The sequence below is a fragment of the Magallana gigas genome, chromosome 1 (assembly GCF_963853765.1).
Source record: "Magallana gigas chromosome 1, xbMagGiga1.1, whole genome shotgun sequence".
Taxonomy (NCBI): Eukaryota; Metazoa; Mollusca; class Bivalvia; order Ostreida; family Ostreidae; genus Magallana; species Magallana gigas.
This window is the reverse complement of record NC_088853.1, coordinates 73,487,432-73,503,870: the sequence shown is the minus strand read 5'-3', so window position 1 is coordinate 73,503,870 and position 16,439 is coordinate 73,487,432. Positions and strand designations below refer to the sequence as shown.

Below are 16,439 nucleotides of genomic sequence, written 5' to 3'. Positions count from 1 at the left end.
TTTCCTGGCCGATTAGTTTCTGAGAAGAAGATTTTTAAAGAATTACTTTTTATATGCATATGTTAAACTTCGACACTCCATTGTGGCCCCACCCTACACCCAGGGGTCATGATTTTCACATCTTTGAATCTACACTACCTGAGGATGCTTCCATACAAGTTTCAGCTTTCCTGGCCGATTAGTTTCTGAGAAGAAGATTTCTAAAGAGTTACTCTATATATTCATGTTAAACTTCGACCCCCCATTGTGGCCCCATCCTCAGGTGAGCTAAAAAGGTTAAGTTTACAATTCAATAAGTGGGTTTCTGGAAGAACAGATTTTGTAAATTTTCGTTATAAATATTGACAATTTTTTATACTTTTTTAATCTTTAGCTTTTAAGATCTGTGTACAAACATACAATTGTGAGCAAATCTCTGTATCTTGCTTATAATTCGAAGCTTAACACTCAAATATGGTTAGTAAATAGAAATTGTAAATAACATGCACTACATGTATAACAAATAAAGAACACAATTTATTTTTTCGAAATGAATCATATATATATACATGGATATACCTACATATTTCCGTAAGCGATATCAAACTCTATTTAAACTGAATAAACTAGAGAAAATGCCGAGCATCTCAACAAAACCTATTGCATTAATCTACCATTGCGCAAAAGATAATGCCGAATTACCGATAGAATGAATTGTATTTCAGTACCCCTACATCAGATTTTGCTTAATTTGCGCAGGTAAACAGTAAACGTTACTGTTTGATTTACCGAAGTCTTTGATTGATTTGATACGTAAAAATCACGAAATACAGACGATAGTTTCCAGGTTACAAAGCATAAATAATGAAAACGAAACGAAATTCAGAACAAGCTAACACCAACGCCATGTGTGAAAACTGTCAACGCATTGAAATATATTTAGCCTCAATTTACTTCACAAAATCGGCACCAATATATTTTTCATGTTTCAAAACTTCCCTTCATACGCGAACTGTTGCACAACAAGCAAATTCATCATAGTCAGATCGACCCTTTTTCGTTTAATGTCATGGCTGCTTTAAACAAAGAACCTCGTTTTAGAAGTATGGAATACGAGTCTTGGTAAAATGGGTATGCAATCCCGGGCCGTGGCAAAATAAATGCCGGGGCAGATCGGCAATCGTCAATTCCAAATACGCATTATTTTGCAGCAATATCTACAGCGAATACAAATATACTAATCCATCAAATATCCTGAAATTTTAATGAGATTGGCAGATTAATAACTGCCAATCTTTTGTTTTGCCCAGGCCAAGTCTTGCCTACCCATTTTACCGGATGCCGAGCCCGATTGAAACACGCCTTTCCTTTATTATTATTTTCGTAATAACTTCGATTTAAAACAAAATTACCCCTTAATTTTTGCAATTTATATTTTCCTTCCCATAAGGATAATTTATGCTAAACTACGTTGAATTTGCCTCGGTAGTTCTTGAGAAGAAGATTTTTAAAAATGCACCCCCTTTTTCTACAGTTTCAAGGTTTTCTCCGCTTTGAATACAGATCGGACTTTAATTTTTGCAATTTATATTCGCCCTCCCATAAGGATGCTTTGTGCCAAATTTGGTTGAAATTGGATAAGCAGTTTTAGAGAAGAAGTTCAAAATGTAAAAAGTTTACAGACGGACAGACGGACGGACGGACAGACGGACAGACGGACAAAATGTGATCAGAATAGCTCACATAATATTAATGCTGAATAGTGAAAACTTTCTTTTAGGAATAAAAATTAAACTAAACCGCTGTTTTCTCAGAATTTGCTGAGAAATAGCACAGACGTCATGCCTTAAAATTTCTCTCCCAGTAAATGACAAAAATAATAAATTACTCTTCTGATATATTCTATTATTATTTGCACGCAATTCTATAGCCTGAGTGATAGGTTGACAATAATTATGAATAGATTATCGAGATAGAAATAACGGAGTCTTGAAGTTTAAATATTTAAATATTTAATTATCTTTTGTATTACATGTGTATTTTTGTTGACAAAAATGTTATAGACCATTAGGAGAGAAAGCACAAGACTTGTTAGAAATAAATAAAATTAATCTCATTATAAATCAGGCACTACTTTTTTTTTATCGTTATTTTATGATGATGTTGAAGTAAGCATTTTACACATTGAAAACTGGGGTAATTTTGCTTTTTCTGGTGCTCAAAATTAAGTGCTTGAAATGCTGAAAAACTCGCCAGCTTTTGGGGGCCCCCACCAGGGCTTCGCTCCCATTGGAGTTGGGAGGGGGTGGGGCTCAAGGCAGCCCCAACCCCCTGCCTTAATTTGCTTCCACAATAAGGAAGCCCTAGCTACGCCCCTGACATGAATACTATATAGCTACACAAACATAGTTATATTTCATGAATACTATACCACATAAACTCTTTGTTTGCTCCATCAGTCCACTCTTTATTGATACACAAGGAACCTGTAAAAAGACCTCAAACTATTATACTGTTATTTTCTTAATACATGTTCAAGTTGCAAAATCTATTGTCTTTTTTAATAAGTTTACTAGATTAAAGTAGAGCAAAATCAATACCACATAAAAACCCTATGTTGAAGACAAGCTAATACAGTGAAGATGAGTTAATACAGTGAAGTCTCCGATTCCCGGTCGTCTCTGATTCCCAGTCACTCCTATAAGTTTTATGTCACACTGTAATGAAGCAGAAACAACTTTATAAATACATTGATCACGAACAATGGGCCTCTTACAATAAATGCTGAATTAAATTTACAATATTTAATAAATCAAACTCAAGGAGTTGCCAAATTGCAGTGTACAAATAGCTTTTTTTCCCTTCTTTTGTACAAGGATTGAATTCTTATATGAACTTGACCCTCGATATTTGAACTTGAAATTTAATATTTTTTTTTTAAAGAACACCTAACAAAGTGTTACAACTGTTAATCAGATATTTTTACAAAGTCTGAAACTCTGCCTGCCATTTGACTCCAGACTGCGTTGTAGACTATGCCTCCGAATAAAAATTCCAGCTCCAGTAAAACTCTGTAGAACTAAGCCAAAACTCATGGGATTGTTCCTCACACCTTAATCTAATTGCCTGCCAAATTTGAAACGAAATGAACCATATTGAAGAAAGTTATCCACTCCAGCGGCATCAAACCATCGTCCCGAGAAACAAAATTTCAACGCTTTGATATTTGTATATTATAAATTCATGCTCAAATTTCACTAAAAATCTGTTTTTACAGTTCTATCAGCTACCTGTGACGACTTGTGCTGAAGTTCTACGAAAGATATCTCTTCCTTCCCAGACACCGATTATATAGAAATTTAGTTTACATTTTCTTTCAGTTTGTTTATTTACAGACTTGGCTGAAATCCATGACTGGCCTTAATTCAGTTAAGATTTTCCGTACTTGTAATCCACAAATACATGACAGTTAATAGATTTCTACGCACATGCATTTCAAATCAACAGGAGAATGCGCATCAGTTAAGCCGACGTGACATCCCCACACCTTCAAATACCCGCTGGAGACCAGAGTTTGACCTGGTTTGTTTATTTCTAAGCCAACACTATCCGGCCACATTGTTGACAAGCAGCACTGATTTTTATTAATAAACTGATGAACAAATACTGTTCTCTCAACCAATTGCGGTAGGCACCTATCTATTCTTCAGGTTTCACAACATTGGGTATCAACTTCAGATGGACGGAAGAACACTCCATCTCTTCTTTCTATCATCATCCAAATTGACTAAACAACTCAACAAATTTGACTTTCTATCAAGTAGTAGGGGAAAAACCAGGGTTCTGGACCAGTGTCCTCCCATAGAGTTACTATAGGGTATCCTCCTGGTATCCTCCCAAGGTGTGAGGATACCTATGACGTCATCAATTAGGTTTAAATAATAAACTAATTAATAATAAATTATCAATTAAAACAAGTGTCGATTTTAAATATAATAATGATTGATTGATTATAAAATTGGTAAATATATCAATTAATTTAATCTGTAATAATTATTTACGTATTATACCCAGTTTGAAATTCTGACCTAGTTGAATCTAACCCAAAATCGACTTGAGTAACTTTCAAAAAGCACCCGTCAATAAAACAGAGTCAATTGTAAAATTATGAAATTATGTTCTCGATTGCTCTGATTTGTCATGGTAAATGATTATTTATATTACATTGCAAAAAATATTATAGAAAAAATTCTAAGAATGTGATAATAGCTAAATTGATTTAAACCATATTAAAAGACAAGAGACAACACATATTTATTAACATATATTTATTTTCCCCGTTTCAATAATGAAGCATGGGTCGGAGAGTCACCCCACCTTCATTTTACAATGACACACATATATTTTATCTACAATGTACAATAGTGTTATTTACACTAAAAGAGTCGTCTACCATCCATCATATCTTACTTGAGCGATCTGTATATATGTACGCTTTTTTTGATATAATGGAATCTGATGTTGGACCTTTCCAGGGTAGTACACTCTTCTATTTATAGGTTTGATACATCAGATGCGTTAATCCATGAATTAAATTTCTTTGGATAATGATACCATTTGACAAATAATTGTTTGTTCCTTCCTTTTCCTCTGGTCTTCAAAACTTTTTCAACTTTCCATAGGTCATCATCGTTTACATCCACTTTCTGAAGTTCAGATTGATAAAAAGTTCCTTTGATTTCATCTTTGTCAAAATCCTGTACTTTGTAGACAGGCAAACCACCACGTAAAATCCTCTGGTAAATGATAAACACTTCACCCGTCCATCTTTCATCGTTTTCTCGAGAAAATGGATTTCTGAGATGAGTTAGTCGAACGTAATCACCAATTTTAAATCTAAATGGTTTTCTTACAGTCTTTGTCTTTTTAACATTCATGTGTTCCTTTGGCCAATACATTCTCCACCATACGGCTGTTTCATTTCGATTGTTGACACTTTTAGGAGCCATACCAATAGTTCTGTGATATGTGCCATTGTAACTTTTCACAAATGTTTGAAGTTTATTTATGTAGTCATACCCCTGTTTGTAAGTCATAAAACGATAAATCCTTGTTTTTATAGTTTTTATGACACGCTCGGCTATCGCAGCTTTGGTTTCATTTTGAGCATATAGATGAGTTATTTTATGGTCTTTCAAAACTTGTTGGACTTCCTTGGCTCGAAATTCCTGTCCTTTGTCAGTTCGTATTCGTTTTGGGACTCTACCTTCTAAAAGAATGTCCCTCAACGCATTGGCAACGGAAACTCCTTTTTTGTTTTTTAATGGTCGCATCCACAAATACTTTGACAGGACATCAATGACGACCAGTATATATGCAAATCCATCGTTGTAGTTAGCAAACTTGTTCATGTCCATAAGATCTGCAGACCATTGGTCATCTATGCCGGTCACCATAATTTTATTTCGTTTAAAACGTCTCCGTACAGATCTCTGTAAGCTGTAAGCCTCTTGCTTTTGTAACCATTTTCTGATTTTATATTTACTTATAACATATTTACCATCTTTCCTCACATACCGAAACAATTTATCTGGTCCCAAAAAACTTCCAGCATTCTCGAGATTGTAATAAATTTCATGTAAATAATTTTCCCACGACATGTTTCCTCAGCAATCCGCAGCGCTAAAATGAATCAACAGTTCTATATCACACTGATTTATAGATAAATCATTCCCCACTTTCATTCCCTGATTCTCCCTCAGAATCCACGTCATCATTTTCATCCTCATCTTCACTGTCTGTTTCGTTGTCATTAGTTTCTTCGTCATCTGACAAATACATCATTTCCTCAAGCAGATGTTTGTACTTTCTAAGAGCCATACGAACGGCTGGTAAGTTTGCATATCCCTTTTTAAGGAACTTTTCAACATTATTCATTACTTTCTCGTGAATCTGTCCCCCTTTCAAGTCCAGCATGTCCAGAATAGTTTTTCCATAAAGGTTCAAAAACGAGATAAAATCAGTCTCCTCCATTTTCTTGTTTGCCTTTTTTTCTGCTTCTCTTTTAGACAATCCTTCTTTTCGATATTTTTTAACCTTTTCGGACCATGTATCCTCATTTGTAACCTTCGCTCTCCGTTTCATTCTTTTAAAGTAGTCTTCTTCTGTTGACTCAGTAGGAGAATCATCTTCATTGTCCATTTCGTATTTATCTGACTGAAATATATGGTGCTTCTTTTTTGGTGGTTCCTCGTGATCATCTAGAGATAGTTGTCGTTTGCGATTTTCATTTTCTGGGCACCATCTCTTGATATGTCGTTGGAGGTCATGTGGACTATCAAATACAAGTCCACAATCATCACAAGATGACAGAGCAGAACCTACAGACGAATCCATAATTGCAAACGTTGGTCTTTTTACTTCAACAGAGCTATTTAAATGCGTCCTTTCTTCTTCAAAAGGTATTTGCAACTGATTTGTTGCGCCGGGTTTGTGTTCTTTTATAGGCATGTCTGAGAAAATTTCTGTGCGCATGCGCATTGGTTCGGGTGTTGTCGGCTTTAAATCTATTAAAAGATATCCAAAAGGTTTTTCGGTTGCTTCTTTGAATTTTCTCATCAAATACTGGGTGTTGTCAGGATTCATCTGTCGAGCCAATGTCATCACCTGTTGTTTATCTATCGGATTCTTAAACAGAACAAGATAATGACAATTTCGTCTTTGGGTTGGATCCTTATTATAGAATAAGTTCTGGTTAATAGCGATGACTGAAAGGTTTCTGTGATGGCTCCCTTCTGTAAACAATTCATTGATCCGGGTATCCTTTGAAGCGCTTGACATCAAATCATCCAAAATTAAAACATTTCTTGTTTGAGGGTTTATAAACGAATCATCTTCCAAATCCATTGGTATTCCTTTAATAAATTCAACAGTAGGGGAAACTGTGTCTTTTATAACGTCATACAAAGGTTGCCACCGTTTGTATAGCCAAATTATTCGTTCTGGTGGGGGTGTAATTTTGGTTAAGCTGTTCTGTAAAAGTGCTTTTACAAAGTAAGTTTTTCCACATGAGGTAGGGCCCGATACGTTGGCAGTAAATGGAGGTTTGAACTGAAATATCTGCTGCTGCTGCTGCTGCTGCTGATGGTGCTGCTGCTGCTGCTGCTGCTTCTGCTGGGAATTTATTGCACAATAATCATTTTGTGAAGTGTCATATATCCCCGGCTCTGACACATGAATCCCTAGTAGATAATTGTTTGAAGTGTTTTGCTGCTGTTGGGTAGACATGGAATATTGCTGCTGCTGCTGCTGCTGCTGGGAAAAAACAGTATATTTCTGCTGGTGGTGTAAATTCTCGGTATCTCCTTTCTCTTTGATTGGATGTTTAAGTTTTATATGACGTTGTAAATCCTGAGGCCATACATAAGATTTCAGACAAACCTTGCATTGATTCATAATGATAGATGTTAACACCTCGACTGCAGATTATGAAATGACTAAAATCTCTCATTTCACTCCTTAAATAACCGTATCTGATGCATTCTGGGAAATCCTCCAATGTCCGTGAGCTAATGTATGAATTCCATCATTCAAGATATACCGCTTGTCATCAAAAGGAGATAGAGTTGTCTTGTTCAGTGCAATAGTGTGTATCTGATGTTTATCTGATCTAAATGTCACCATGGTTTCCATGTGAGATTGCCGTTCAAAGAGACATTGTTTGTAAGATGTATGACGCAATTTTGATCTTATCACAGATTTGCTGACACCTTTAGCCGTACGTTTTTCATTTGGACCAAATGTGAGACTATACATTTTTGGTCTCAGCCCAACAAATTCGGTCATGGGCACTGATGTGGTCTCGTCTTTCATTTTTCCGAGGACTTTTTTATTGGTTGTATCATGTAGAAAATGATCTGATGGGTAGTCGCTAAAGTCGAACTTGTCTTTGTCTTGCTCCATATCATTGTACAGATCTTCTGTAAAAATATTGTAGCACAAGGAATCTGTGTATGTGAAGAGCAGCTCTGCCATTCTACCATATCTAGATTTGATATGGTTATAATGGAAATCATACATTAATACCTTTGACAATTCTAAGATGGAAAATCCCACGTAGATAGGACGATTCAAAATGAGATTCTGCTTTGTAAGTTCCACCGAAGCAAGATCATTGTTGAATATCTTAAATGATTTGAACCCTGGCTTTGCTGTGACTTTCAGAAGTCTTTGTTCTCGGTTGATGAGTTGAATATCCACTCGTTTTCTGAGATTTTCCATTGTTTTCCCGAACACACTGTTATTCATTAGTTTGTAGAAGTCTTTCTCAAAGTCATTTTTAGCTGCTTTTCGCATCTTCGTGTTGAAGTCAATATACTTTCTCAACCATGGGTCCTGTTGAAAAGCAAGGACTTGATGAACTTTAGTGACCTTCATACCGAGTGACAGGTATAACTGCAAATTTCTGTAGTGAATAACATAATCGGTTTTGTTGTTTAAATTCGGGACTAATTTTCGAGTTGATGTATCCAGAAGATTGAGATCCTTGAGCAGTACCTGCTGGTAGGATGATAACATATTTGGTTTCACTTCAAATGATTCTGGTGCTAGCGGATAATCACTGTGAGTGTCATGCAGTTCGACGGGATAATCAAGATCTACTGATAAAATGTAACCCTCATCAGCATTTTCATCGATATGTTGAATATCAAGAGAATCTATTTCTTGTCTGGTAAGCCATCGAAATCCATGAGTTTGAAGAGATTGACTCATCGACCATCCGTATAAGTTGTTTGCATCTAGATACATGAGGTAATTGTTTGGTTGGCTTTCATTGTAATCTTCTACATACGGATTATTAGCTTTGGCGTATCTTTGTGATATCATAGAAATACCACCCCTCAAACCCCTTTCAATGAATAGATGCATGTCAGGGTCGGTAAAAAGTTCTAAATGAATAGCAGTCATTTCAAAGCCGCTTGCCATGCAAGTCCCGGTGCTGTGTAAAAATTTGCTGGGTCTAGTCCATAGATGTTAAGACACAGCTTTCTGAAGTTTTCAAATACATCGGTCAAAAGGATGACATCCGTTTCCATATAAAGATCATGGTAGTCTCCTAAAGTTGACATCTGGAATGTCCTCCATACTGATTGAGCATGGTTATAATCTGCTTCTGATATTCCTCGTTCATCAATGCTGCTGTAAAAGTCCAATCTGTCTGGAAGGTGTGTTTCGTCAAACTTCTCCACACTTTCCATATATTCGTAAGGGTAAACACCTTTACGCATGAGTAATCCAAGTTTTTCTTCAATGAGCCCCGGATGTTCTTTTTCAATGTAGTGTTGAAGATGTGTGAATTTTTCCGAACCTTCTTTTGCTAGGTTTGATACAAGCTTTTCCAGGGAGGTTGACAGAAATTGGAAGGAATCAATGAAATCCAGTTTTCCCATAGAAAAAGAGATGTACTTTTCATGGTTCTGTGGAATACAATTCAACTTTTTATTTTTTATTTTTCCTATTGCTTGCATGATGATGTGAGCGTCATAACCTCGCAAGTTGTGAAATAGGACAGGGATGCGTTCCCGTTGTTTCAAATTAAGATTACACGCATTGTGGGCAGCACCTCTGAACTTTCCTGTTACATGACAGTGGTCACGAACCCGATCTGAACCTAACTCTTGCATACAAATATGACATCTAGCAGCCGCTTGAAATAACTGTTCATCCTCTCTTGACATATTAAGAGGCAAGGGGTTTCTGATAGCTATAATTAACCTTTCTTCCACTTGTACCATGTGTTCGACGAATATTTCGGCAACATTCTCTCCACGGTAGGTCACGTGATCTTCTGTCAAACTTTCGTCTGATCCAACAATTTTATATGTAAACCCTGAAGGAATGTGTTTGGCCAGTTTCGTTGTGCTTGGACCAGAAACGTTGGGTTGACATGTTGAAATTGGTTTTGCTATGCACTCATATACCACAAAAGGTACTTTGAGTTGCTTTGATCGATCTGTGTATGTTAACCACTTATTTTCCTCAGAGGGCATTTCTGTCCTTTGCGCTCCATGAATCTGACAGTAAGGTTTGTGTTTTTCCAGCAGTTTTGCTTTTGTAAAGCCATGTAAACAATAGCAACAGTAAAAATATTGATTGCGATCGTTATTTTGATTTGCTAGAAGTCTGTTAAAGTTTTTTATCCAACAGTAGTGTGACCGCTGTCCATTGGATATAACCAGAAGGTCAACATGGCGCATGAACCGTTTCTTCGTCAGGTGAATGGGGTAAATGTTGCCTCTTTCATATCCAAACACGTTAATTGTTATATCATTCTGAGATTCAAATCTTGATATATCTTTCATTTGTACCGGAAATTCTATCCCAGTAAAGTCCAGCTCATCGGCATATTGTATGTAATTTGAAATTCTATCTGCATGGTGTGTCGCAGGGTGCAAAGCGGATAAGATGGCCCATTGAAAGCATTTCTGATCGCTATTTTGAACATTAATGATGGCTTTTTTAGCTCTCAGTTTGATTGGCAGCGGAATAAAACTAGATCCACGTAAAGGTTTGTACTTGGCAATATTCAAGGTCAATCCGATAATTTTATCGAGTGTCCAGTTGCTACCCTGCCTCTGATATTCTAGAAATGACGTCATTATCTTTTTGTTGCTATCTTGAAGACTCTGTTCCAAATCATCAACTTTTAAGGCAACATGACAACGTCCGTGAAAATGAGGCTCCACCGTTTCTGATTGGTCCTTCTTTTCTTTTTTGAATCGGGCTTGCATTGTTAAATACCATTTAACACTTTGTCTTTTCAACAAGACAACCCTCAAAATTTTCTTAATTTTGTCATATTTGGAATGTAAGAATTGTAAGGGATCATATTTAGTTTTAGCTAGAGCAGGTAAATTGTAAACCTTGAGGTTTCCATTTATGGCCTCCTCTTCTGTAATACAATCACTAGTCTCGTCGGTAGTATGACCACCTCCGGTTTGATTGTTCTCTTCTTGCTCTGTTGACATTTCAACATTGTTTTCAGTATCTGTTGTGGAGTTAAGATTTATAGTATCAAAATTTGCAACATGCGACATTTGATGCTGTCTCCTCATGTGGCGTTGAAAGTTGTCTTTCCTCCTGAATTGCATTCCACAGGTAGTGCATCTGTATTCAGACTTGTTATGAGCAGACCTTAAGTGGCGATACATATTTGATGAATGGGTGAATGATGCTCCACATACTTTACAGATGACAGACTTCATTCTGCAAATATGATAATGAGAGAAGTATAATAAAATTCATATTGGGAAATTTCATAACAAAGAAAAGTTGTCTGATTAAGAAACTGATGTTTCAAAACAATTGCATGGCCATCAACATCTCTGTCACCAGAGACGGAGCTCCACCCACCAAAGTGGGTTCATATGAACTTAAGTCGGACAGGTCTTCCCGATAATGACGGGGACATGTTACGTTAACGCTCCCTGTCCGTTGTGAGCTAGTAACATCGCCCTATGTCGGTACACCGTGTTCATATGCAGCAATGTCTCAGATCTCACAATGTTAATAATGTATATCACTAATCATTAGAAAATTTTAAACATGAGAACATATATATAGAAAGCACTGATATCTGATTAGGAAACCAAAGTTTCAAGACATTTGCACGGCCATCAACATCCCTGTCACCAGAGACGGAGCTCCACCCACCAAAGTGGGTTCATATGAACTTAAGTCGGACAGGTCTTCCCGATAATGACGGGGACATGTTACGTTAACGCTCCCTGTCCGTTGTGAGCTAGTAACATCGCCCTATATCGGTACACCGTGTTCATACGCAGCAATGCCTCAGAATCTCAAATGCTTAATCTATATATAATTAGGAAAATGAAGTTGTGGATAATTGATTAATCTTATTATAAATATTTTAGCATTGTATGTATGTATAATTGTAATACTTAGACTAATTGGTTGAATGTCTGCTGAATACTGCTAAATTTATCATTTCCAATGTGTCTCTGTAATTAAAGATAAAAAAGTATCAGTTAATATGTTCAACACGTTCACAAGAAATTAATTAAACTTATCCAAAAAATAATTCAACTTTGAACTGTATTAAAGAAGGAAAAAATATTTCTTAAATATAACAGTGATATGAATGTTCCTTTTAATTATTTTTATAAGAAAAGTTAGAGCGACTTACCTCGTCGACTGTTCCACCACAAGGTGATTTTTTCGATCTTCGTTGGGCCTTATATACCCGAGAAGCTGACCGTAGACTTTTCTATGAATTGATTGGTTAACTTCCCCATCGTTGACCCACATTTTCAATTTTCAGACTTAGTTTAATTTGACAGAGGTTGAGATAAGTCGCATTCTCGCTTCACCGAATGTGGGTCACTTCGTGGTTAACAAGATCATAACATAACCTGTATGTTTGGTGGTTGCTTTTTTAAAAGTTCGATAACTTTTATACGTCTGTGGATTAATAAATGTGTGATTTATCATTTGGATTTGTGTTTCTATCGGTTTGTAAAAGTATAAGGACTTGTTAAAATGCGTTATTTTAATTTATTTAGAACTGTTTTAATATAAGATTTACGTTTCAATAAATACGGAGATCACAAGTACCAACAGTTCACGTATAATAATGTGGTTCACATTCCATGTGTGGCCTTATATTTTGAAATATATATAAAGCTAATATAACTATACACCAACAAGAGAAAAAGAGAAATTGCTTTGATTAAATGTTCTGTAAAATTAAACTGAAAAAACTTCATTTTCTTTCTTCTTCTCATAAATAAATAATACATATATATTTCAATGCATAAAGGTTTGAATGACATTTAAATTGGTACATTTCCTATATTTATTATTTAATTAGTTAATCATTCAAGGTATTTTCACGATCTTCAAATACAAGATAATCTAATTACACTGAAATTGCAAATGGCGTCCAATTATTGATTTTTCAACTGGCTGAAACCAGTTCTAATTCTGATCTGTTCCGACTTGTTTACCTGTGTTACGCTTGAATGCGTCTAGATCAAAACAGCGACTATTCTTGTATATAGTGTATGTACAGTGCTAGACATACATATATAAATGCTTGGATAATTAATTAAGTTTAAATGACTCTTAATTTTTTTTTTTTATAGAATATTAATTTCATACAATATGCATATCACTCATTGGAATTAATTTTATCAAGATTAAAATGCTTTCATGATATACTTTTCCTTCTTTGTGTTTACCCTAAAGAAAGGGTTGTGTTAGGTTTGTTGTGGGGTTATGTAACATATAAGTAACTATTAAATTCATTAAATCTGAATTGAAGTTTAATTCATCAAAACAATAAAATTTGATAACATAAATCTATTTTTAATTTCGATTTTTGTCGATTTTTTAACCAATTTAATCTTGTCCAATGACCATCACGCTTGTCGCGACAAGTTTACCTGTGTTCTAAAAATAGAAATGGTGTTATCAATCAAACGTTACAGTCACCTGTGTTGCATAAAAGCGTAGATCATTTTTTTTTTAATTATTGCAAATATATTGATATATTTTTAACTAATTTAATTGATTGATTTAATTTATTTGTGATATGAAAACGAGATTTGTTTTAACTGATAATTCATCTTTAATTAGTTTAATAATTAAACCTAATTGATGACGTCATAGGTATCCTCACACCTTGGGAGGATACCAGGAGGATACCCTATAGTAACTCTATGGGAGGACACTGGTCCAGAACCCTGGTTTTTCCCCTACTTCAAGTAGCAAGCGAAATAGCGTAGTGGCAACACTCTCGCCTACAAATTTTAGGTTTCTCGGTTCGATACCGCATTGCAGAAATAATTTTTATTTTCGGATATATATTGATTTTTCTCCAATTACCCAATAATTATCAACATTTTAGGATTTTTTTTTAATCATTATAAAATGTGGAAAGGCCTCTTATTGTTCCGTGAACAATTAGTCTACTAGTTGTAAATAAAATGTTACTGGTGTAATTGTGGTCCTCTGTCACCTTTGTTTACATTCACAAGTTTATGTATCTATTAACCACAACACAGTATCATTAAAACAGGTATTCCTGACGTACAATAATAAGATGAGTTCTTATCTGACATCTAGACTGGATAACTTGCCCTTGATTTCAAACGATGCCGCTAGGATTATACGAGGCGCGCTGTTAATCAATGACAGCGAACCAGTCTAATCTGACATCCAAACTAGTTCTCCTCTTTCTCAAGTATTTCCTGGGTACAGGCGTACCGTTAAACTGTCGTGACTCAGACGTAGCACTGTTAAGGTCTACATTGTGGTCGTGCTGACCAAAAAGTACGGGGAATGTTAACTATGATATTACACAAAACAACAAGTCATCAACAATGATAAAAAATAAATGAATTTGCATTGTTATCGGAAAAAAATGTAATTCAGAACTTGTATAAATCTACCCCTAGTCAAAATATAAGAGTGATTAGAAACAATTATAACAAAGTTCTATGGTAAGTTTTAGAAAAATTTTGATTGTTTTTTTTGTGTCAATTCCAAGCGAAACCTATAATATTCATTACATGTATTATTATTAGCGGCGGCCATTTTAATTTGTTACGAATACTTCTCTATCTATTTTTATTGAACATTGACATGTTTTCTCTCCTCTCTATCTCTCTCTCTCTCTGACATTTACTTTTTTCAGACTTTTTCTGCTTAAAGCCTAACACTGCTCGTAAATAGGCCCCGTCACACAGATACCCAATAAATAAATATATAAATTCTTCGATTTCGTTACACCTGATACTCATGGCCGACACGTAGTACAGTAAAACACGCTATAAAGAAGTCCCAGGGACAGCCAATTTAACTTTGTTATAAGCGTAATTCGTTATATCCGTCAAGTTTACAACAGGAAATTGAGTCTTGGGGATTGAAATTCACTTTGCTGTAAGCGTCAATTCATTATAAGCGTGTTCGCTTTAATCGTGTTTTACTGTATTCCTTTTGTGGTATTTGGATTTTGTGCATTTAATTCTTATTTTAAGTGCATATTCTGTTTGCATATAATGCATTGACCAGTTTTATTCTCCTTGCTTTGAAAGAGTGCACATGCGTAAAACTTTAATTCATCATGACCGAGCAAAATGGTGATACAATACGCACTTCCACACATGTCATCTACAGCGAAATACTTTAAACTGTTAAGAGGTCTGTGGCTTTGCGGACAATGACTATTGATGAGCTGCAGGGATCGACATTAACGGTTGCCCGATTGCCCGTGGCAAGTAAAATCTCTATTCGGGCAAGTGAAACTCTGGGTAGACTTGACCGATCGGGCAAGTAAAATTTCTGATTAGAAGTACGTCTTTTGTTTTGGTTACAAATAAATTTTATCATAAAATCAACATCCTTTCCGAATTGGAACTCTTCAGTCTTCTGCCTTAGGTAGCAAGGGACAGTTTCGAATAAAGTACCCGTCAATATTTTTGTAAAATTGAGAGTTGCTGTACTTGAAGGCTTATGAGTGTTGCTAAAATTCATGAAATGATTTTTAATGATTATCTTTAGTTAGAGGGGTGTCTGTTGTTGAAATTGATATGCAATATGTAGGCCCCTTATGTTAGGTACATGAGAATCAGAAGTAAAAATTCGAAACCTGCGGCTATGACTGGTGTGCTGACTTTACACAGTGAAATTGCAAGTTACAGACGGGAGGTAAAATAACACGAAAAGTAGGTGGATGGGACATTGTAAACTATACACCGGTAAGTTTCTGACATGTGATAGTGCAACATGCAGACGGTACGGAAGGTCAACCCTCTGCAGGGAATTAGCTGGGGGAGGTCTAAAAAGCTGAAAAATCATGAAAAATTAGCAAAATATGAAAGATTCAAAATCTCATAAAAACCAGTATGTAGAGGATTTTACAGGTTTTGACTAATAATTTTCTTCAGAAATGGGTGATTGGCCTTAAAAAGAGTGAATTAAAGGTGTTTGTGCTGAATGGGAACTGAGGAAATTCTAGTTACAGAGTTCCGAAGACATGCATCCCTTGGCTACAATGAATTGTATCCAAAAAACTGTCACCTGCCACCTTCAAGACTACATGGAATTTTCATGTTTCTCCTTTAACTGTAATTTTGAGTGGATTTTGTACCATACGTAATACATTTTGTGAAAATGGATGATTTTCTTGGCTATAGATGTCATTACATGATTTATTAGCTAAAATATTCAAGGGAAGTAACTCCCTCTTAAATGTGTAGAATGACCACCACTAGATTAAATTGGCTAAGAGAGTAGGTATTTCCTATCCTGATGACAATTAATAGGCTTAAGTTAATTCCTGAGATAAGAATAAATACTTTAAAACAGTTTTTATCAATTAAATCATTAAATTTATGAATTTGCAGCCATTTTGCTGTCTGATTTTATGAAATAACATT

At 35.5% G+C, this 16,439-nt stretch overlaps 2 protein-coding genes across 2 annotated transcripts in view; both read right to left on the bottom strand.

The window, feature by feature from the left end:
• LOC105336432 (uncharacterized) overlaps positions 1-16,439 on the bottom strand; it is a 46,371-nt gene that overhangs the window by 14,823 nt on the left and 15,109 nt on the right. Inside the window, exons 2-3 of the mRNA XM_066075137.1 lie at positions 2,580-2,696; positions 2,411-2,465 (exon numbers count right to left, since the gene is read on the bottom strand). The gene's annotated coding sequence lies outside the window, so the exon portion shown is untranslated. The remainder of the gene's footprint in view (positions 1-2,410; positions 2,466-2,579; positions 2,697-16,439) is intronic.
• LOC117686722 (uncharacterized) lies at positions 8,943-12,819 on the bottom strand. Its single transcript, XM_066087800.1, has 2 exons — positions 11,940-12,819; positions 8,943-11,244 (listed from the first exon to the last, which is right to left on the bottom strand). The coding sequence occupies exon 2, from the start codon at positions 11,241-11,243 to the stop codon at positions 8,943-8,945; it is 2,301 nt and encodes a 766-aa protein (XP_065943872.1). The 5' UTR covers position 11,244; positions 11,940-12,819.